Below are 24307 nucleotides of genomic sequence, written 5' to 3' on the forward strand. Positions count from 1 at the left end.
TAATTTTTATTTTTTGCATTATTCTGAAGTGAGAAGCAGGCAGGCAGAGAGACATACGCCTGACTGGGATCCACCTGGCATGCCCACCAGGGAGCGATGTTCTGCCCATCTGGGACATTGCTCCATTGCAACCTGAGCCATTCTAGTACCTGAGGTGGTGGCCATGGAGCCATCCTCAGTGCTCAAGCCAACTCTGCTCCAATGGAGCCTTGGCTCCGGGAGGGGAAAAGAGAGACAAATAAAAAAGTAGAAGGGTAGAGAAGCAGATGGGCACTTCTCCTCTATGCCCTGGCTGGGAATCAAACTTAGGACTCCACATGCTGGGCTGATGCTCTACCACTGAGCCAAGTGGCCAGGGCTAAGACGCATTTTTTTTTCAAAAAATTTGGGTTCTACACACTGGGTGCATCTTATACAGTGGTTGTAGGTGTTTTTTGTTGTTGTTTTTTTGCATTTCCCATTTTTTCATTTTTTCACACTTGTTTCTGTGCTCATTGTTTTAAGCCAGTGATTCAGACACAGATGAGGAAAAGCTAATGGATGGGAGTTTTGACATTGATGAGGAGTTGTATGAATTTTATGATGAATAAAACTTGAGTTCAATAACTTTATGTAATAGATTTTTTCCCAAATTTTGGGCCCAAAAATTAAGGTGCAGCATATAGGAAGTGTCTTATACATGAGGAGATACGGTAGCTTTCGTAATTTCTTTTCCCCTCCTTTCTTGTATTCTCTTTTTATTTCGCAAAGCCAGACATATAACTTCTAAACCATTTTTTAACAAGTTAACATATCCAGCACTTTTCCAGGTAAAGAAAATATTCTCAAACATTTTTTAACAGTGATGGAAATGACACATTCTGTCAATGTTTACCAATATTTTGCTATCTGTGAATTGAGTCCTCAGAGATTTAAGTCAATTGTTGATCTCTTCATATTTTTATTTATTTATTTATTTATTTAGTTATTTATTTAGTTATATATTTTTTACAGGAACAGAGAGAGAGTCAGAGAGAGGGGCAGACAGACAGAAACGGAGAGAGATGAGAAGCATCAATCACCAGTTTTTCGTTGCGACACCTTAGTTGTTCATTGATTGCTTTCTCATATGTGCCTTGACCGCGGGCCCTCAGCAGACCGAGTAACCCCTTGCTCGAGCCAGCGACCTTGGGTCCAAGCTGGTGAACTTTTGCTCAAACCAGATGAGCCCGCGCTCAAGTGGCGACATCGGGGTCTCTAACCTGGGTCCTTCTGCATCCCAGTCCGACGCTCTATCCACTGCGCCACCGCCTGGTCAGGCATCTCTTCATATTTCTTAATGTTAGAGGCTTTCATAACATACAACTGAAAATCTCTTCCAAATCTCCCAAAGGTATGTCATAGCCCCAGTCTTTACAAAGGTCAAGCTAACTGGGGATAGACTAGTCAATGCTTTCTGGTTGGTTCTATTGTATTTGTGTGTGTGTGTGTGTGACCATTTTTCTACTAGTTTTCTTATATTTTTTATGATATTTTACCCCAAATATTTTAAAATCCTGAGCATGGAGCACAGCGGGCTTTAGAGGCCACTCTGCTAGGAGCTAGCAACACAGTCCTAGGCAAGAGTCTTCCCTGAGCCTGAGGCCTTGTCTGTACATCACTGCGGAGCATGTCACATAACATCATTTTATGAGTGGATATGTTTATTTGATCACACATCAGATTATATATATAAACTAAATATATAATCTTTCTCTGTTGATACATACAGATATAGAATATTGATACAGATATATCATGTCAGATATCAGGGTTGATCAAAGAATAATTTCCCTATTTTACAGCCGTGTCATTCATAAATTTCAGTGTCTAGAGCAGAGTGCCAGTCAGAATAGAAGATGCTGGCACAAAGGAGATTTCAAGGGAGGGTCAGCCCCACTGTGCAAGCACCTGAAGGCTCTTCTCCCTGCTGGGGCCCACTCCTGGCTTTCTGTGGCTCACCCCCAAACACCCAGTGAGGATGATCAAAAGCAGGAAGACTACATCTCTGCTTCCTCCAAAAGCCTCCACGGCTTCTCTCTCACAAAGACTGAAACAGAAGCTCTTCTGTGGCATCTAAAACCCTTCCTTCTATCCCATCCCCAGCACCATGGCCTCCTCTACCTCCTGCACCTCCAACTGTCTCATCCAGAGCATGAAGATGATTAAATGGCTCATGAGTGTCATTCATTCATTCAGCCACTGAGGCTCAAACCATGTGGCCTCCTGCTTCTGTGTGGGGTCCCATGCACTGGCTGTTTCTTCTGTGGGACGCTCAGCCCCGGACAGCCCCGCTGCTTCCTTACTCATGTCAGGTCACAGAGTCCCTGTAGGATCACTGTACAAAACCAGCAGTCCTCCACCTGCCCCCACTAATCCCTAAACCATTTCACACACTCTCCATGGTCCACTTCAACCGACAGACTGTCTCTCTGACCCTCAATCTGTCTCTCCTTACCAGATATCAGCTCTGAAGGTGGGAGCTGACTGCGGCATCGGGCACCTTGAGCGTGCCTGGCACCCTCAGATATATTTTCGAATGAGGAAATGATTTAAATATTAAATATTTCATTTTAAATTCACCTTATTGATCAACTGTGTTAAAATCCAAACATTAAAAGAATGTGAAGGGGAGTGGGGTGAGGCCGAAGAGGGCAAACGGGTGTAAGTGATGATGGAGGAGACTGGACTCGGGGTGGTGAACCCACAATACAACATACAGATGACGGATTGTAGAATTATAGAGCTGAAACCTGTAAAACTTTATTAATGTCACCCCAATAAGTTCAATAAAGAAAATAAAAAGAATGTGAAGGGTTTGGGAGAAATCCCTCTCTTGCACTTTCCAGCACAGATCCTGGAACAGGGAGGACTGGCAGAATCTGGCTCTGAGGGCGTTAGGTGTTAGCAATCTGGGAATACTGAATGCTGTCCTCACTTCCAGTCGGTTAAAGAGCTAAAGCATCTTTCACTGATAAACAGAGGTGGTCACTTCTTGAAGAGGAAGGGACCCCAAAATATTTTAAACAAACCTCTGTTTCAGAATGAGCCCAAACTCATTGTAAACCCCTATTTCTACGTTCTTCTATATCAGGTGTGCGGTTTAGCAGGAGCTCTGTTGAATCCTCGTGCCAGGCACATTGTAGGCTTGAAGTGGTAGAATTAATAGACAAAAAAAAATGCACTCAATGAGAGGGCAGAGAAGTGTCTAACTGTATTTGAGAACACTTCTCACTGAAGACAGTCAAAATCAAATTCTAGCACAAAGGATTTGTTCTTAGCTTTTAGATATGGGCTTATTTTTTTTAATGCCTCATGCTTTTGGCTTTTATCTCATAGCACCATGTGAATGGAAATAGGTAAATAAAGGATACCTGGGTAGGGAATTTTCCCATAGGTGACAATTTCATACAGGAGAATTCCAAAGGACCACACATCAGACTTTATAGTGAAACATCCAAAGTTGATTGCTTCTGGAGCTGTCCACTTGATGGGAAATTTAGCACCTAAGGGAGAAGACATAGGAGTCTTACTTGGGCCTCTGGGCTGACACAAAGAGTCATGACCATGTGACCCTCATAATCTCCTTCTTTTTGAGGAAATTACAATTAGTTATTTTGAATAGGTAACATACACACTACACAATAGAGATGATACAAAATGTTCTACTTAACATGTTTGCCTCCTTCCTCTGTTTCTCATTTGGCCACTTCCTTGTTCAGAAGCAAAGTTTCTTGTGTCTCCTCCCAGAGATATCCTAACTAGCCCACCTTAAACATAAATGCACACGACACAGAATGTAATGGCATTTATTCTAGCCTGTCCATTTTGTCCCTTAACATCAGCATCCAAAGCATCTACAGAGTGGATGGGAAAAAGCCGGTTGACAGTTGTTCATATGGAAAATAATACAATAATTAAGAGTAATACAAGAATATACTGATTCACATGCAACTGTAAAGCTACTTTTGCCTCCCCTTTAGTGTTCACATTTTCTCTAATTAACCCATACTATGTGAATCTGGAATATAAATATCTTTTCGTGTATATATTCTTGTGGATAAAGCTCTTAAGCCCGTACCAAAAGGAACGGCAGATACCGCTCCAAATTTAATGTCTCATGCTTTCATTTGATGGAACTAAACATTATTACACTTTCAGAGTCGGATGATGAGTTTCCCAGAATGAGATAGTAGTGATACGAGCTTTCTCATTAAAAGCTGATTAGGCTAAGGGACACTGAGCCACCAGGTCACGTGAGAGGCAAACCCGGCCCGAGGAACTGCAGGACCACCTTGATGAACGTAGGGACTCTGGCACAGACTGTCACTCCTATACCCTGGAAAGGCTAGGGGTTTCCACCAGCAACTTAAAACAATTAAAAATATATATATATCTACCTTTATTATGCCCTCACTTTAGAATTGTTTTTGGGGTGTCAGACCAAAATTGGTCATTGGAATAAGAACAAAAAGGACAGAAGAAAGCCTCATGGTGTTGCTACTGCACAGAGTACACTCACTGTAGCACACTCCAGCATTAGACCCCTTGCCCTTGGGCCAGTAGTGCAGGGAGCCAGGCAGGGCAGGCCACGGTTGGGGTCTGAATCAGGCTCTGCTGATTCAAGCTTGGTGCGACCCTGGAAAATCACTTACAGTCTTCGTACCTTCTTCTGTAAAATGTATGATTCTGTAAAATGCTCCTCCATCTGTAAAATGAGAAACTGAACCTGCCCTGGTTGCTGTCCGGGTTAAGTAGGTTGACCTGTATGCTTGGCACAGGCAAACACGAATGAAAGGAAAACTGCATTCCCGTCTAATTCGAGAACCTGAGCTCTTTGAGCTAAGCCACCTGTCTCATTTATGAGAACAGTTATTTTTGTGAGACCCTAGCCTTGTCAAATTCAACAAAACCAGTGGAATAAATTCTAGCTAACGTATGTTGAAGCTAGATCTCTTGGGTTTGAATTCTGGCTCTACCACTTACTGTGGGACCTCAGAAGCTGCTGAAGTGTTTCCTCATATATAAAGTGGGACTAATCATCATCACCACTATTATCATCACATAGGATTATTGTAAAGGTAAACAAGATAACATATGGAAAGCACTTAGAACAGTGCCTGCCATGCTATAAATGCTCACTACAGTTTCGCTGTCTTCCCTTATCTTCTTTTCCTCAAACTGTTCTCCTGAACCTGTCTTTTTATTGAAGACAATTAAGGTCAAGGATAAGTAATAACCCACCTATGTGACTGAGGAAGGATCGAGGCAGGAGAACCACCTTAAACATGGTGGAGGCAAGAGATCCTATACAAATGAAAATGACATTTTCTTTTTTTTTAATTTTTCTTTATTAATTTTAGAAGGAGGGAGAAAGAAACATCGAGCTATTGTTTCACTAATTTATGCATTCACTGATTGATTCTTATATGTGCCCTGACTGGGGACTGAATCCGCCTGCAACCTTGGCGTATTGGGACGACCCTCTAACCAAATGGGTTAACTTGCCGGGGTTCAAACTGATGTTTTCAATATGTCTGTCACTTCTGTAAGTCCTGTGAATACCTTCCAGAAATAACACACATGTAGTTCAAAGGAAAATAATCCTTGTTTAATAACTCTCAGAAATGAATGTCATGAAAGTGCTTAGCTCTTTGTGAGAAAGTGCTGCAAAAATCTTTCTTCGATTTTTCTGGGGGAGCCCTGGCAGGGTAGCCCAGTTGGTTAGTGTCACCTAGATACACTAAGTTTGTGGGTTTGATCCCCATTCAGAGCTCATATAAGAATCAGCCAATGAATTCATGGATGAGTGAAACAGTAGGTTGATGTTTCTCTCTTTCTCCCTTCTCTCTCTTTCTGAAGAGAGAATTTATTTATTTATCTGAAAAATCAAAAAATAAAAAAAGAAAAAGAAAATAATTTTTGTGAAGGAGAGCTTTAGAATCCTCAAATTGAAAGCAACATGGATGAGTCTTAAACAAGAAAGGCCAATGAAGTGGCAGACCTGGCCGGCCAAAGAGCGACACACCAGAACTGGGAGATTTACACCTTTCTGTGCATCTTTGATTGAGGTTTATAATATGAAATGTGGGAAAGTAAAGGAGTGTATTTTTGTAACATTATAATTACTTCAGTGTGTGTAGTAATTTCTATGTTTTAATTTGTAATTAAAAGGCCAGGATGCAGAATATAAATTACTGTTACAAATATTTTCTCGATACCATAAAAAAGTATACTTCACTATTTGAGCAAAAAGCTTTAATATATAATATGAACAAAGAATCCTGACCTTACTAAATTTCTTTTTGTTTTGTTTTGCTTACTTGAAATACAAATGATAACATTTGTAAATGTTATAAAAGTAATCAAGAAAGTAATTTTTTTTAAAACAAATGTTAGAATAGAACCACAAGCAGCAACTATGGTACATTTAGAATATTTTACCAAATGAGTTCTTTTTTTTTTTTTTTTTAGTGATGACTATTGTAATTGTTTTGTTAAAAACAGACAAAAATAAAATTAGATAATAACAGAACACATAATGATCTTTAGGGAAACGTACCTTCCCTTGCTGTGTATTCATTATCTTCAATTATCCGAGCAAGGCCAAAATCGGCAATTTTGCACATGAGGGACTCAGAGACTAGGACATTAGCCGCTCGCAGGTCTCGGTGAATGTAGTTCTTCCTCTCGATATACGCCATTCCCTCCGCAATCTGAAAACACAAAACTTTTGTTTTAAATTTAGGGTAAACTATCTATTATGGAGGGCTATTGAGGAAACTCAAAACTCCGATGAGTCCCTATATCCTTTCATGTATATTATTCTAATCATTCAAGTTTTAAAAACAGTGGGTAAATGTGAGTCCTTTCTAAGATAACTGCCCTCAAATCTCCAATGATGGTAATCACATCTCAACATGATCTTTTAAATAGCTACATGTCTCAACGTTTTCTAATGTGTGGAAAATCTTTCCAAGACCCTGGTAAATTCTTGCAGGTAAATACACAGATGTCATTATCCCAGTTTTTCAAGTGAGAAAACTGAGCTGTTAATATAAGTAAGTTACTGGAGTATCACAAACAGGATGTCCTGGGTCAGCAGCACCCTCACTATCAGGTTCATCAGCAGCTCAGGGAACCAGTTCTCCCAGTTCTCTCTGCAGTCTCTCTGGGATGACCAGGAAGATTCACCGTGACAGCAAAGCATGAAGGCAGGAAAAAATCCAATATTTCAACAAAACAATAAAATAGGGGATAAACTACTATTTATTGCTTACTAGAAAATCAAGTTTTTAAGAAAAACAGTACCAAAATATAAAAATGATTATCTAAAAGAAAGGCAGGGAGGGAGGGAGGAAGGGAGGGACAGAGGGAGGGAAAGAAAGGAGGGAGCAAAGGAGGGAAGGAAAGGAAGGAGGGAGGGAGGAGAGAAGGAAGGAAGGAGGGAGGGAGGAAGGAAGAAAGAAAGGAAGGAAAGAAGGGAAAAAAGAAAAGGGGTTAGACCAAGTAGCTGTATCTGGTGAGCAGTTAAAGGGAAACTCTAACTAGGATTATTTCACAAGAATTAATATATTCTGCTAAATTCTACCTTGAATTCCAGTGAGCCAGCTTGGAGGACCTACTTAAATCCCCACTCATCTGTAACAGCATCTGTCCTTATGGCTCAATTCAAGTCCTAGGCTTAGTCAAGCCACGCTTTTCAGCAAAGGTTTAGCTCCTTACTATGGGACATACTTCTTTCCTTGATCACCTCCAGCCAACCCCTCAGCCCACCTTCTGCCCAGAGGGTCTTCTCTTAACTCCTCTTCGATACTCTCCACTCTACACCTGCCCATAATGGTCAATTTGTTCACAAACCATTTTGTACCTACTGATCATAGCTTTGTCATTATTCTAATGCTGTTTAATGTGTTTACAGTTTGTCAGGACATCCAGGCAGTAAAACACCTCTGGGAGAGAAGCTACACCTCATGTTTTTTTCTGTTCTCACTGATATCAGTTGGAACCTTCAACTTTTTACCAAATGTCTTCTAACCAAAGAAAGTTCTTTGAAAAATGTGCTGAGTTTTTAATACTACCAGAATGCTACGTTGTTAGCATACAGCTGCAGGAATTTGGCAGAGTATATTTTTTTGTGGCCACAAGATCACTTGTATAATAATTGGTGTGCACTAGGTCGGTCCCAAAGTCCTGTCGGCCCAGCAGTTTGAGTCTGACCAACACCAAGAAATACTGTACCGAAAAGAGGAAATCATAAATGAGAAAGAACAAAAGAGGTCCAATCTTTTTCTTTTTTTTTTCTTCATTTTTCCGAAGCTGGTAACAGAGAGGCAGTCAGACAGACTCCCGCATGTGCCCGACCGGGATCCACCAGGCATGCCCACCAGGGGGCGATGCTCTGCCCCTCTGGGGCGTTGCTCTGTTGCATCCAGAGCCATTCTAGCACCTGAGGCAGAGGCCACAGAGCCATCCTCAGCGCCCGGGCCATCCTTGCTCCAATGGAGCCTCGGCTGCGGGAGGGGAAGAGAGAGACAGAGAGAAAGGAGAGAGGCAGGGGTGGAGAAGCAGGTGGGCGCTTCTCCTGTGTGCCCTGGCCGGGAATCAAATCCGGGACTCCTGCACTCCAGGCCGACGCTCTACCGCTGAGCCAACCAGCCAGGGCCAATCTTTTTCTTTAGTAAAAATTACAACTGAATAAAGTTCAGTTCTATAACCAAGAACAACACCTGCGCACTTGAGCAGTGTGTAAAGTGAAAGAAACCAGGCCACATGGCGTCCGCAGGGTGAACTCGGAGTCGAGGCAGGCCTGCTCCGCTTGGCCAGCACTCGCTCCCACAACGGCTACTGCATCCCTCAAAGGGAATACTTTCCTCTCTGTACAAGTCCAACCCAGTCCAAACCCCTTAACACAGCTGCCAGGGCCCTGCATGACCTGGCCCCTGCTGGGCCCTTCTGCCTCCTCACTGTGACCTCTCCCTGTCCTGTATCCTGGCTTCCACACCTGCCTCTGCCTGGCACATTCGCACCCTGCCCCTTTCACCTGGCCAATTCACTCTGCAGGTCTCAGCTGAGAGGTGACTTCCTTTAAGAAGCCTGACCTGATTCTCCTTCTTGTTCAATGTGCGTGGTCTCTGCACTCCCTGCTCCTCACCTGCTTACCTGTGATCAGGGCAGGAATGTAAGCCCGTCAGGGTAGGTGTACGGTAAGCACATTCTTGTTCTTGGATACTTATGTAACATTCCAATAATTACATATAAACTGGACCAGGAACCCAAAGGAGCCAAAGTTAGCTGCAACTCCAGTTTTGGCCTGAAACTGCAGTTGTCGGTAGTAATCAGGAACCTGTATTGAACACTTTTCTGAGGATGCTGACTGCCCCACACAGATGTGTGCTGTGGCCCTAAAGGAGCCTCTAACACAGGGGTTGGGAACCTCTGGTTCGCGAGCCGGATGTGGCTCTTTTGATGGCTGCATCTGACTCAGACAAATCTTTAATAAAAAAATGTTAAAAATATAAAACATTCTCATGTATTACAATCCATTCATTTCCTACTGCTCATGTTCATGGTTGCAGGTGGCTGGAGCCAATCACAGCTATCCTCTGGGACAACACCAAATTTTTATTGGATAATACTTAACGTACATGGATTGTTGTATGGCTCTCATGGAATTACATTTTAAAATATGTGGCGTTCATGGCTCTCTCAGCCAAAAGGGTTCCCGACCCCTGCTCTAACACATGGCACCAAGAACCCATCTCTTTTGTTCTTGGTGATGAATTTGAATGATTATCTTTTTAAGTAAAGCATTCAGGGGCCCTAGCCATGTGGCTCAGTGGATGAAGTGTTGAGGGAGTGCACCAGAGGTCATGTGTTCCACCGGGTCAGGGTACACACAAGAAGCGCAGTTAATGGGTGCACAACTAAATGGAACAACTAAGTGAAATGAGTTAATGGTTCCCTCTCTTTCTCTCTCTTGCCCTCTCTCTCATCAATAGAAAAAATTTTTTAAAGGGAAAAAAAGAAATGCATTCAGGGAACTTGTGGGTAAGGTTTCAACCACACCTACCCCAGTTCTGCATTTACACAAATGTGAATGCATTTTAAATTCTATGGAACAATCACAGACTTGCAACAAGCCCAGTTTATTTTGGCTTTCTTTTCCATGGCAGGGTGCTTTAAGGAGCTCATTTTCCAAACAATTATAATAGTATTCACCAAGACCAAGATTCAAAACACTAGCATTCACCAAATTGAATAAAAAATAGATATGGGAACAAGATCAAAGTTTTCAGATATGTCTTGCTTGTGAGGCCATATAGAACTATAGCTCTCTTCTTATACACAAATTATTCTTTCCCTGATCTATGTGTATTGTTCTTTCTTGGTTTCTTTCTTTCTTTCTTTTAATTAAAAAAAAACCTTAATCTTTTTTGTTGCTGTTGTATTTACTTTGGCTAAGGTATAAGAGGCTCTATTCTGTAACAACAGGAAGAAATCAGAGACCATACTGGTGAATGAAATCCAAGAACAACTTTTTTTTTTCATGAAATATCTTCTTCTTCCCTCAGGACACTCAGTCTAACAATTGTCAGCACTACAGACAGAGCTGTCCCATAAAGGCAGCACACAAAAGCTCAGCTGTCATAAGGACCCCAGACACAAAAGAGCTGCCTTCCACTTTCTATTGATCACTAGCTCAGAAAGGGTGAGTCACCAAGTAGATATATGGAGTCACTCAAGTCTGGTGAGGAAAGGATCAGGAAAAGATTCAGGATATTGTGTGTCCACGAATAGTTTACTATGATGACGATAGGTAGGCAGATGATTTAAAGGGAGGGAGGGAGGGAGGGAGATAGATAGATAGATAGAGAGATAGATAGATAGACAGACATACTATGAGCACTTACTATGTACCAGCCACTGTATTAAATCCTTTACACTCAATTCACATTTTATCTTAATAACAAATCTAACAGGTTAAGTTTTATTTCCATTGTACAGATGCAAACGAGGCTTAGAGAGGCTTAGAGAGGTACAAGAACATGCTGAAAGCCACAGATGAAGAGAGCCAGTTATACCAGGTGTGTCTGGAGTTCTCAGGTGCTCTCAGTATTCATGCTCTCAACACTACATTCCAGAATGTCACATCAGCAAGGAGCTCATTATTAGATAGATAACTAGATGCTCCAAGAACTTTAATTCTTTAATCAAGAGAATACCATTTTTACTGATGAGAGAAAAGTCCTTTTGAAGTTTCCTCCAATAATTCATTATTAAGCCCAAATTTTACCCCTTAGAAAAGGTATCACAAACTCTACCCAGGAAGAGGTCAGGATATCCATCTTGGAAGTACATACAAGAACGGTTGGGCTGTCTCTCTACAGCAGTGTTTCTCGACCTTCTTTTTATTATCATCCCCCAAGAAGAAAAGTTTAACTTTTAACTCTTTGAGTAGTGAGTTTTTTTCATGCTTACTAAACCCCGGGAGTGAGTTTTCTTTTCAAAAAATAAAATTAGTTCCAGTTACAGTTTTATTAACTTAAAAAATTATGTTTGATAACCTATTTATGGAAACAAGAAGAACATACATTTGCCTTTTTTTAATGTTGCCTTACACATGTACAATCGTACTCTGGCTGGCCAGGAGGCATGAGGAAGTACAGGATCGTTTGTACTACTCAAAGGGTTCATTAAAGTTTTTTGTTTTCTTTTTTTTTTCTTTTTCTTTTTTTTCTGACGCTGGAAACGAGGAGAGACAGTCAGACTCCCGCATGCGCCCAACCGGGATCCACCCGGCATGCCCACCAGGGGTGACGCTCTGCCCACCAGGGGGTGATGCTCTGCCCCTCCGGGGGTCGCTCTGCTGTGGCCAGAGCCACTCTAGTGCCTGGGGCAGAGGCCAAGGAGCCATCCCCAGTGCCTGGGCCATCTTTGCTCCAATGGAGCCTCGCTGCAGGAGGGGAAGAGAGAGACAGAGAGGAAGGAGGGGGGGGGGGGTGGAGAAGCAAATGGGTGCTTCTCCTATGTGCCCTGGCTGGGAATCGAACCCGGGTCCCCTGCACACCAGGCCGATGCTCTACTGCTGAGCCAACCAGCCAGGGCTGTTTTCTTTTTTTAAGAGAGGGAAAGAGAGAGAAGCATCAGCTTGTAGTTGCTTTCACTTCAGTTGTGCATTGGTTGCTTTTCATATGTGCCTTGATGTGGGGTGGGGGGTTCAAGCCAAGCTAATGACCCTTTGCTCAAGCCAGTGACCATAGGCTCAATCAAGCCAGTGACCTTGGGAATCATATTGATGACTCCACATTCAAACTGGCAACCCTTGCTCAAGCTGGCAACCTCAGGGTTTTGAACCCAGGATCTCAGTATTCTGGATTGATGCTTTATCCACTGAGCCACCATGGTCAGGCTAATTAAAGTTAATTTATTCTTTTAAAAAAAGGATTTTATTTATTCATTGTACAGGAAGAGGTGGGGAAGAGGGGGAGGAGCAGGAAGTATCAACTTCCACGTGCCTTGACTAGGCAAGCCTGGAGTTTCGAACCAGTGACTTCAGCATTCCAGGTCGATGCTTTATCCACTGCACCACTACAGGTCAGGCTTAAAGTTAATTTATTCTTAATAGGGGAAATTTCACACAAAGAAATAAGATTTTTTTTTTTACGTAGGTTTGAGCTTTGGAAAGCCACAAACTAATACAAACTACTGTAATATCTAAGATTTCCTCATCCCCCAGGGACCAATTTTCATTCTCTTGGGGACAATCTTGCCTCCCCCCTCTTTTTTTTTGAGAAAGAGAGAGAGGAAGGAAGGAAGAGGGAGAGAGAGAGAAGCATCAACTTATTGTTCCACTTAGTTGTGCCATTGATTGTTTCTCAGATACGCCCGGACTGGGGCTTGAACTGTTGGCCTTGGTGCTTGAGCCTGGTGCCCTTGGGGTTGTTGGATTGAGCTGGTGATCCTGGGATTCAGCTGGTGACTTTGGAACTGGTAACCCTGGGCTTGAGCTGGTGACTTCAGTTCTCCAGGGCAAGGCTCCACCCACTGTACTACTGACCAGGGTTTCTTGCCTCATTTTAAAAGCTTGTTCTAGAATAGTGGTTTTCAATCTTTTTACATTTGGGGACCGTTTTGAAAAAAGGAGAATTATTCTGGTGACCGTTAAGACGGAAATCACTCTGAGTATAAGAAAATGTGACTAAAATCACTGGTTCTATAATCTTCATACAACATCAGGTAGTTAAGTCTTTCACAGCCCTGCATGAAATTTCTGGCCGACTGGTCTGTGGACCAATGTTGGGAAAACACTGGTCTAAAAGATGCTAAATCAAACAAGAAATATTTAAAGCCAGTTTTGCCTCAAAAAGAGGAAAATCAGATGGATAATGATATATACTTGGGTTGGATGAGGTTAACACTGTCAGAATAAAAACAAGCAGGCTAAAATTAAGCAGGAAGATATTCTTTCATTCAAATGTCCCTATATGCTGTTAAAAAAGCAATAACTGTCATTCCCATTGGAACCTTGATGGAGCTAAAAGAAAATTACTTTCCCAGAGTCACATTACAGGTTAGTTCAATGGTTTGGAAATAAATTTAATTTTCCTTTTGTGCATTTAATGGTAAAAATAAGTTTTAACCCTTATGCCAGCATTTCTTAATTCTGGTTGTATACTTGGGGAGCTTTTATTTATTTTTATTTTTTATTCCTTTTTTAGAGAGGAGAGAGAGAGAGAGAGAGAGAGAGAGAGAGAGAGAGAGAAGGGGGAGGAGGAGCAGGAAGCATCAACTCCCATATGTGCCTTGACTATGCAAGCCCAGAGTTTCAAACCAGTGACCTAGCATTTTAGGTTGATGCTTTATCCACTGCGCCAGCACAGGTCAGGCACTTGAGGAGCTTTTAAACAATACCATTGCCAGGGCCTCGCTCTAAACCAATTAAACCTGAATCTATAGAAGAGGAGCCTCCCCAGATGATTCTCACAGGTAGCCCAGATGGAGACCCACTCCAGGCCCTTGTAACACTAAGTGTGGTCCTCAGACCAGAAGCAGCCTTGACAACATCTGGAAGCCTGTGAGAAGTGTGGCATTTTGGACTCTGACCCTGACTTATGCCATCAGAATTTGACTTTTAACAAGTTCTCTGGGTAATTTGTATGCACATTAGAGTTTGAGAAGCACTACCTAGATCACGTGCTTTAATACTTGAGCTATTCCGCATTTAAAGTTTTAGAGATATTTGAAACAAAATCTTGATCTCAACACATTGCCTGCAACCCACGTCACCAGCAGACTGTTGTCCTCAGAATGCTTGGGAAGGGAAGGCCCAGACAACAGAGGTGCTGGGAATTCCTCGGCCAAAGTCCAAGTCCATCCCCAGCTCAGAACACGTGTCCCTTGAGCTTGTCTTTCCTATAACTTAGCGAGTGACATTCTTTGGCCTCACAGCTTAGAGGCAGGGACCATGATTCCTCTCCCTCTCTATTACAGCCCTGGGGCCTAGATAATACTTAGCAGATTTGGGAAACTGATTTAACCTTTAGGTCTTAAATCACCTGAGGGAATTTTCTTCATCTTGGGCTATGCCCGCATCACATTATCAATCAAGCCTGGTGATACACGGACACGAGAAAACCTTGACTTTGTTTCTAAACCACTTGTCCATGCTAAAGAAGTAACTGAAAAATGTTTATTCTTCAGGGGCTAATGTCTAACTCTGTATTAGAGAGTCTATGTTTAAAGCCACTAGAAATTTGAAGTAAAAAAACACCCCCATTACTTAAAATAATAATAATCACATAAGGAGATAATGTGAGTGATGTTTTGTACTCTTGGTGTAAAGTGAATTGGTTAACGTTAGATGTGCCTTGCATTTTTTTGTGCTCTTCAGCTTGAACATCGTTTTCTTAGTTCCTCTTTTTGTATCTTCAGGGGAAATATATACATATGATGGCAACATTTTCCCCCTTTAACATTCACAAGCACATGCCTGTGTGTGTTGTTGTTGCTGTCGTTGCCTTGGGAGGACAGAGAGGAACCACTACGTAAGAGACTGAGTCACTGGGATCCCAGCCTAAGTCAGTAACCCAGAAGGGTTCTGGAGAAATTCCAGACATCTAGTACCCAGTGAAAGTTGCAAATACAGAGAAGATATAAAAAATAATGTTTCCTGAGTTAAAGGGCAATCTAATCTTGTCACAGATAAATAAACACACTCCTCGACTCTGGCCATGCAAATCGTCCAGAGAGGCCTTTCAAGAGCATGTGAGAAGAAAAGGAGCTGGCCATCGGGCTCTGCCAGCAGCTTCTGCACGTCGGAGAACCGAGGGGCTAGAAACACACGTGTGACCAAAGAGAGAAGTAAGGTATTACCGAACGTCTGACCCCAAATGTGCAGGCCTGCCTCTCTCACTGCTGGTAGGAAACAGGAATTATCAGCCCTCCTGACAGATGGGCTCATTAGGGCTCGCAGCAAATTAGAAAAAGGCACTACTTCTTCCAGGTGGAGGTGACCCAGCTGTCCTGGCTGGCGGGTGAGTACAGATGCTCTGTGCTCCAAATATGTCAGCAGCACCTCAGAGGGCCATTCTGTACACACTCTACATGGTAGTGTCACCAGTGTGTGTCTATTTTTCAGTATATGCATAATATTACACTCATACACAAATACAAACACATACATACAAGTACAAACATACAACCTATGGAGAGTTTTCAGAACCCCAATATTTTTAAAGCATCACTGCATCTGCTCCTCCTGCTCATTATTTTCTAATACACACACACACACACACACACACTTAAAATGGGGACAGGGTGTGGAGAGAACACAAAATCTAGAGTCCCATTTCCTTTGCAAATAAATTTTTTTCTGATGTACAAGGTTAAAATGTTAAGTCAGACCGAAGTTTTCAGAAGCATTTGAGTTGAACGTAAGTTATTTAAATTCCCTCTCCAATAGCAATGTTAAAACAGAAACTCTGTGTTCCTGTTCCCAAAATGAGTATTAAATGTCGTGAGCAGTCTCAGCAGACCACCTGCACTACTCAGAGGAAGGCAAGAGAGGTCCCTCTCTCTCAGTGAACTACAGCTTCGCTTATATACATTGATTGAGAAGTGAATTTCCAGTGACCCACGGGGCTTGCAGTATAGTTATGTTTGGGTCAGGAAATAACTAACAATAAATGGCCTCTGTGTGTGTGTGTGTGTGTGTGTGTGTGTGTGTGTGTGTATGTATGTGTATATATATATATATATATATATGATAAACTTATTTCAAAATAATGCAACTCTAGAGAAAAAAAAATCTTAATTATGTTTTACATACCAAGGCAGAGTTCAGATCACACCCCTTGTAAATGACTTTTGTTGCTAGTGATGACCATGGAGGTCACTTATCGTTGCTGGTTTTTCTCAGAAGCCCAACCAGAAGCCTGTGACCCCAGCAGCCCACACAGGACCTCAGCGTCCAGCAGGCTCCCTTCTGTTCAGAGCATCCCTTCCCAGGCATGTGTGCTCTGAAGGGTTTGTGCGCACACAGAGGGATGGTTTCACTGGAGAACTTGTGTGATGCTTTGGACAAATAAAGAGTTTGTGTGGCTGGCCTTGCTCTGCAAGTTTTGCTTTCGTGTTCTTGTGTTCATCCTAATGACAATCACTTTTCTGAGAAACTGGCCAAGTAACAGACTATCTTGCTTAATGAGTTACTTTTTATGTTAACAAGAAGAAACCCACACTTGAGTCAGATGATGGAGGGACTGAGGAAATGAAGGGAGCCTAATTGAGAGGCCTCAATGTGATCTCTCAAGCAAAGCTAAAATCTACCCCAGGAAATTCCAGCTTAAATGAGAAACTGGAACTGAAAACTCAACCTGTTTTAGAATTGGCTGATTGGAAAACATTTGTCATCTAGACAAGCAGTGAGAGAAAGTTAACAAGAAGCCTGACAAAGGGCAGGAAAGAATAAAAATCTGTCTTTCTTGTTGCTTTACCTGTCCTATTAGGCATTGTTTGTCTCATTCTCTAGATATATATTTCCTTCCTATACTTGGGAAAAGCAGAATTCAAAGAATTAATTACTTTTAAAAGCCCTAAGAACCCTATGCAATAATGATGTAATGATATTAAGAAGTTGGAACTGAATAAATGAATAGCAATTTGGTGAAACCTAGAGTCTCTTCCGAAGGGTTCTTCATAACAGGGAGCCCCTGGGCTCAATCCCAAACTGACCCAAAAAGGCCCTTTAAATGACAGCAAAAAAACAACAAAAACCAGAATACAAACAAAACAAGAAGTTTAAAAGAAAGTTTAAGAAAGAACACATCCGCTCTGTACTCCAAATACTACAGCATCTGTTTTTATAGCACTTGATGGTTTTTATAGGAGCACTTTCCTATCTATTAATATTCTCTGATATTCTTTAATCCATAATTTGGACAGAGACAGGGATGGAAGAAAGAGCTCATTTCTTGCTATGTTTAGAGGTTCCAATTTCTTAGAAATTTTGTTTGAGCTTTTTGGGTTATTATATTATTCTTCTTTATCCTGCTTTCCAAGCAAAACTGCTAAGAAAAATGAAGTCCATTACTTTGATGATGGTGGTGATTATGATAGCTACCATGTATTGGTTGCTTACTTTGCCTGGGCACCTTGCCTGGCATTTATAATCCTTAAAACAAGCCTACAAAGTAATCAATATTAATAGTTTTTGGAGAAGTTAAAATTTTTCCTAGATAGACTTGGATTTAAATCCAGCTCTGACTGGCCCCATCACTAATGTTTTTAACCGGTCATCCATACTGGCTTCTTCCTTTAAAAAGAGAAACAAACAGTAGAGAGCTCATAAGTTGATAGCAGAAAAAAAGAGAAAAAAGAAGAAAACTAGATAATTTTAAAAATGGCATGCAGTCTCTCATGATTTCATAGCTCAAAAATGAGAGCAGAGTTTGGCACATACAAACTTAAGGCTGGTGAGGTTTCTGTGACTGGCCAAAATTTAATCCAACAGCATGCAAGGACCCCACAGTGCCTCAGTGAGACATGATTTCCATAGAGACAACTTACTGTATAATCATATTTCAATCAGTAAATTTCCATGAAATAGATTCACCTTCTTTATCAGAAAAGGAAGAAAAAGTTGTCAATTAATTCCCATAGACTTTCTCTCATAAAAACCTACTGTACCACTTCACACCAATTATAATGGCTATTATAAAAAACAAACAAACAAAACAGAGAATAGCAAGTGTTGGTGAGGATGTGGAGAAATAGAAATCCTTGTGCACTGCTGATGAGAATGTAAAATGATGAACTGCTATGGAAAATAAAGTGGGTGTTTCTTAAGAACTTAAGTGTAGATTTACCATTTGATCCATCAATTCCACTTCTCGGTATATATCCAGAAGAATTGAAAGCAGACACTTATATAATATCAAACAAATATTTTTCCACGCCTGTTCATAGAAGTATTATTCTTAAGAGCCAAAAGGTGGAAACAACCCAAGTGTCCATCGATGGATGATTATATCAATAAAATGTGCTATATACATACAATAGAATATTATTTAGCCATAAATAGAAATGAAATTTTGACACATGTGACAACATGTATAAAACTTGAAGATAATATATTAAGTGAAATAAAGTCCCAAAAGGACAAATAATGTATGAGTCCACCTATGTGAGTACTTAGAATAGTTAAATTCATAGAGACAGAAAGTAGAATGGGGACTGCAAAGGGGTGGCGGGGGGGAGAATGAGGAGTGGTTGCTCAAGGGCACAGAGTTTCAGTTTGCAAGGTGAAGGGTTCTGGAGATGGACGGTGGTGGTGATTGCATAAAAACGCAAATATTCTTAGTGCATTTAAAAATGGTTGAAATGGTAAATTTTATGTTGTGGATATTCTTACCACAGTTAAAAAATACAACTACGCTGGCAGCTTCCAGCTGTAAGAAAGCAGGAGCTGAACCCGGCAAAGGCTACTTGCCGCAGGGAGAGTGGCCGGTGCTCATCTCCCACACCTGTGCGGCTTACAACCAAAGAGGGTTTGGCAGCTGGTGGTGACATACTGGATTGGAGTGCCAATACCCACGTGAGCAGCACCAGACCAAGCTGAGGAGTGGTCACAGCTCCTACCACACACCTCTTCCCTGGTGGGCTGCTCCTCAGTCCAACCTCCAATAAACCTGGTGGTCATGATGTGAGTATAAATAATTAGGGATTAGCAGGAAGTAGGGAGATTATCAATGATGCTTCAGAAGATAGTTGGACAGTTGTGACTATGGATCAGAGACTTCAGAATGAGTCAACATGGGATTATATAAAATGGTAGCAAGTTTCTTCACAAAATCTCAAGTTTTCTACTCTGCAAAATGGCAATAATAATATTAGCATCAACCTGGTAAGGTCCTGATGAGATTGAAAAGGACTATAAGAATGCTCAATGCAAGATGTCTACTACTACTATTACCAATAAAAAGACCAAAATCTAAATTTGGTATAATGATGGTGAAATACTAAACAGTAGAATGGATCTTTTAGACCCAAGGACAATTGGTGGGAACCTGTCCACAGGTATACAGTGCAGCCTCATGAATGCTGTCTCCCTTTTGCTGAGTGGCTACTGTCAAACCAGGGAGAAGCTAGTTCCATGCTCTGCTTCCACTCCTTGTGACAAGGCTGCCTTATTCCCACTGCCTAAGGGTGTAAAGCAAAGATCTATCAATGATCCATTCTCTTCCCATTCATGAAACAGACACACCACTTCTGTACACCAGGGCAGGGCAGTAATTAAACGTCACTGTGGGATTAGAAATATTCTTTGCTTACTGTCCCCTCTTCTACATCAAGTTCACTGACACAAGATGACCTACCCCTTCACCTGTGGCTAATGAGCCAGGCTTATCACTGTGAAAAGAAAAGAAAAAAGTTCTCAACTTATCCTACTGATGGAGGAGACAAGAGAACACCCATGTGCTATTACTCCCATGCTCTGTGGGAGAACAAAGGGTGACTGGTAGAATACTGACCACTTCTGAGGTGGAATGTGAACTGACCACTATACTCCCAAACACCTCAAACTGAGAAACAATTACTCTACTCAAATGCTAAGGTTTGTTCAGTGAAAATAAGCTGTGAATGTCATTCGTACTCTGATCTTGCTATCTGGCAATGTTATATATATATTTGTCACAGTTGCCTTTAGAATCATAGGATCAGAGTGCTATTTTCTCAATAATTCTATAATAAACACATTGATTCTAGTAAAAAAAAAAAGAAACCCTATTTTAAAAAGTGAAATCTGATACAAATTCATATTTTTCCAGAATTTTTCATAGCATGAATACTTGATTTCTGCATATAGCTTTGAACTTTGAAAGATTTCTAGGACTATTCACTAAGCACATATTCACATTTATAGAATCATGTCAATACATATATATGCCATACTGAGTTAAAAGAAAACAGCTGGGGTATAACTTAGGGTTCTGGTTATTTGTAGCATCACTAGGATGCTACACTTGGAGGACACTCATACATTAAAAGACTGAAGGTCAATGTACTGAGGCAGAGTCTTTCATTAGCCTGTGAGGACTGTCATTGACTTGTCCATCCATTTACATACTTTGCCTGCCTGCTAGATGCCCAGCCATTCCAGGTGCAGCAGGCAACCAGAGTTCTGCCCTGTAAAGTTTACTTACTAATAGGGCAGACAGAAAACAACACATCGCAAATAGATATACACATCAGAGAGCTAAGATGTTACAACTTCAACAAAACACATTATAGAACTTGAGCTTTGTTAGGTGAAAAGAATTCCTTTGCGAAGAAATAAGCGCAGAGATCAAAAGATATATACAGACAAATGAAAATGAAAATACGACATATCAGAATCTCTGGGATGCAGCAAAAGCAGTAATAAGAGGAAAGTTCATATCACTTCAGGCCTATATGAACAAACAAGAGAGAGCCGAAGTAAACCACTTAACTTCACACCTTAAGGAACTAGAAAAAGAAGAACAAAGACAACCCAAAACCAACCGAAGAAAGGAGATAATAAAAATCAGAGCAGAAATAAATGAAATAGAGAACAGAAAAACTATAGAAAAAATCAATAAAACAAGGAGCTGGTTCTTTGAAAAGATCAACAAAATTGACAAACCCTTGGCAAGACTCACCAAGGAAAAAAGGCACAGGACTCAAATAAATAAAATCCAAAATGAAAGAGGAGAGATCACCACAGACATCATAGATATATAAAGAATTATTGTAGAATACTATGAAAAATTATATGCCACCAAATACAACAATCTAGAAGAAATGGATAAATTCCTAGAACAATACAACCTTCCTAGACTGAGTCATGAAGAAGCAGAAAGCCTAAACAGACCAATCAGCAGGGAGGAAATAGAAAAAACTATTAAAAACCTCCCCAAAAATAAAAGTCCAGGCCCAGACGGTTATACTAGTGAATTCTATCAAACATTCAAAGAAGACTTGGTTCCTATTCTACTCAAAGTCTTCCAAAAAATTGAAGAAGAAGCAATACTTCCAAACACATTTTATGAGGCCAACATAACCCTCATACCAAAACCTGGCAAGGATGGCACAAAGAAAGAAAACTACAGACCAATATCTCTAATGAATACAGATGCTAAAATTCTAAACAAAATACTGGCAAACCGAATACAACAACATATTAAAAAAATAATACATCATGATCAAGTGGGATTCATCCCAGAATCTCAAGGATGGTTCAACATACGCAAAACGGTTAACGTAATACACCATATCAACAAAACAAAGAACAAAAACCACATGATCTTATCAATAGATGCAGAAAAGGCTTTTGATAAAATACAACACAATTTTATGTTTAAGACTCTCAACAAAATGGGTATAGAAGGAAAATATCTCAACATGATAAAGGCCATATATGATAAACCATCAGCCAACATCATTTTAAATGGCATAAAACTGAGGACTTTCTACCTTAAATCAGGAACAAGACAGGGTTGTCCACTCTCTCCACTCTTATTTAATGTGGTGCTAGAAGTTCTGGCCAGAGCAATCAGACAAGACAAAGAAATAAAAGGCATCCATATTGGAAAAGAAGAAGTAAAGGTATCACTTTTTGCTGATGATATGATCCTATACATCGAAAACCCGAAGGACTCCACAAAAAGATTATTAGAAACAATAAACCAATACAGTAAGGTCGCAGGATACAAAATTAACATACAGAAGTCCATAGCCTTTCTCTATGCCAACAATGAAATATTAGAAAACGAACTCAAAAAAATAATCCCCTTCACGATTGCAACAAAAAAAATAAAATACCTAGGAATAAACATAACAAAGAATGTAAAGGACCTATATAATGAAAATTACAAAGCATTGTTAAGGGAAATCGAAAAAGATACAATGAGATGGAAAAATATTCCTTGTTCTTGGATAGGAAGAATAAATATAATCAAAATGGCCATATTACCCAAAGCAATATACAAATTTAATGCAATTCCCATCAAAATCCCTATGAGATTTTTTAAAGAAATGGAACAAAAAATCATCAGATTTATATGGAACTATAAAAAACCCCGAATAGCCAAAACAATCCTAAGGAAAAAGAATGAAGCTGGGGGCATTACAATACCTGACTTTAAACTATATTATAGGGCCACAATAATCAAAACAGCATGGTATTGGCAGAAAAATAGACACTCAGACCAATGGAACAGAATAGAAAGCCCAGAAATAAAACCACATATATATGGTCAAATAATCTTTGATAAAGGGGCCAACAACACACAATGGAGAAAAGAAAGCCTCTTCAACAAATGGTGTTGGGAAAACTGGAAAGCCACATGCAAAAGAATGAAACTCGACTACAGCCTGTCCCCGTGTACTAAAATTAATTCAAAATGGATCAAAGACCTAAATATAAGACCTGAAACAATAAAGTACATAGAAGAAGACATAGGTACTAAACTCATGGACCTGGGTTTTAAAGAACATTTTATGAACTTGACTCCAATGGCAAGAGAAGTGAAGGCAAAGATAAATGAATGGGACTACATCAGAGTAAAAAGTTTTTGCTCAGCAAGAGAAACTGATATCAAAATAAACAGACAGCCAACTAAATGGGAAATGATATTTTCAAACAACAGCTCAGATAAGGGCCTAATTTCCAAAATTTACAAAGAACTCATAAAACTCAACAACAAACAAACAAACAATCCAATAAAAAAATGGGAAGAGGACATGAATAGACACTTCTCCCAGGAAGAGATACAAATGGCCAACAGATATATGAAAAAATGCTCAGCTTCATTAGTTATTAGGGAAATGCAAATCAAAACTACAATGAGATACCACCTCACCCCTGTTAGATTAGCTATGATCAACAAGACGGGTAATAGCAAATGTTGGAGAGGCTGTGGAGAAAAAGGAACCCTCATTCACTGTTGGTGGGACTGTAAAGTAGTACAACCATTATGGAGGAAAGTATGGTGGTTCCTCAAAAAACTGCAAATAGAACTACCTTATGACCCAGCAATCCCTCTACTGGGTATATACCCCAAAACCTCAGAAACATTGATACGTGAAGACACATGTAGCCCCATGTTCATTGCAGCACTGTTCACAGTGGCCAAGACATGGAAACAACCAAAAAGCCCTTCAATAGAAGACTGGATAAAGAAGATGTGGCACATATACACTATGGAATACTACTCAGCCATAAGAAACGATGACATCAGATCATTTACAGCAAAATGGTGGGATCTTGATAACATTATAAGGAGTGAAATAAGTAAATCAGAAAAAAACAAGAACTACATGATTCCATACATTGGTGGAACATAAAAATGAGACTAAGAGACATGGACAAGAGTGTGGTGGTTACCAGGGGTGGGGGGAGGGAGGACAGGGGGAGAGTTAGGGGGAGGGAGAGGGGCACAGAGAACTAGATAGAGGGTGGCGAAGGACAATCTGACTTTGGGCGAGGGGTATGCAACATAATTTAATGACAAAATAACCTAGACATGTTTTCTTTGAATATATGTACCCTGATTTATTAATGTCATCCCATTACCATTAATAAAAATTTATTAAAAAAAAAAAAAAAAAAAAAAGAATTCCTTTGCAATGCCTGACCTCTAGCTCTAAAAATAATACCTGATTTATTTGTCCGGTGATAAATTTAAAGGTATTCTGTAACAAGATCGAATAAATTTCAGATATACCTGAAACAGATTTGTTGTAATCTTTATTTATATTTCAACCCTTT

At 40.4% G+C, this 24307-nt stretch overlaps 1 protein-coding gene across 5 annotated transcripts in view; it reads right to left on the reverse strand.

Annotated features, from left to right (window-relative positions):
• Positions 1-24307, reverse strand: part of LYN (LYN proto-oncogene, Src family tyrosine kinase) — a 132814-nt gene that overhangs the window by 15791 nt on the left and 92716 nt on the right. For all 5 annotated transcript variants that reach the window (XM_066379040.1, XM_066379037.1, XM_066379038.1 and 2 more), the window contains exons 11-12: positions 6581-6734; positions 3393-3524 (exon numbers count right to left, since the gene is read on the reverse strand). In XM_066379040.1, the coding sequence (XP_066235137.1) occupies positions 3393-3524; positions 6581-6734 (286 nt within the window). The remainder of the gene's footprint in view (positions 1-3392; positions 3525-6580; positions 6735-24307) is intronic.

The sequence above is a fragment of the Saccopteryx leptura genome, chromosome 3, assembly GCF_036850995.1.
Source record: "Saccopteryx leptura isolate mSacLep1 chromosome 3, mSacLep1_pri_phased_curated, whole genome shotgun sequence".
Classification (NCBI taxonomy): domain Eukaryota; kingdom Metazoa; phylum Chordata; class Mammalia; order Chiroptera; family Emballonuridae; genus Saccopteryx; species Saccopteryx leptura.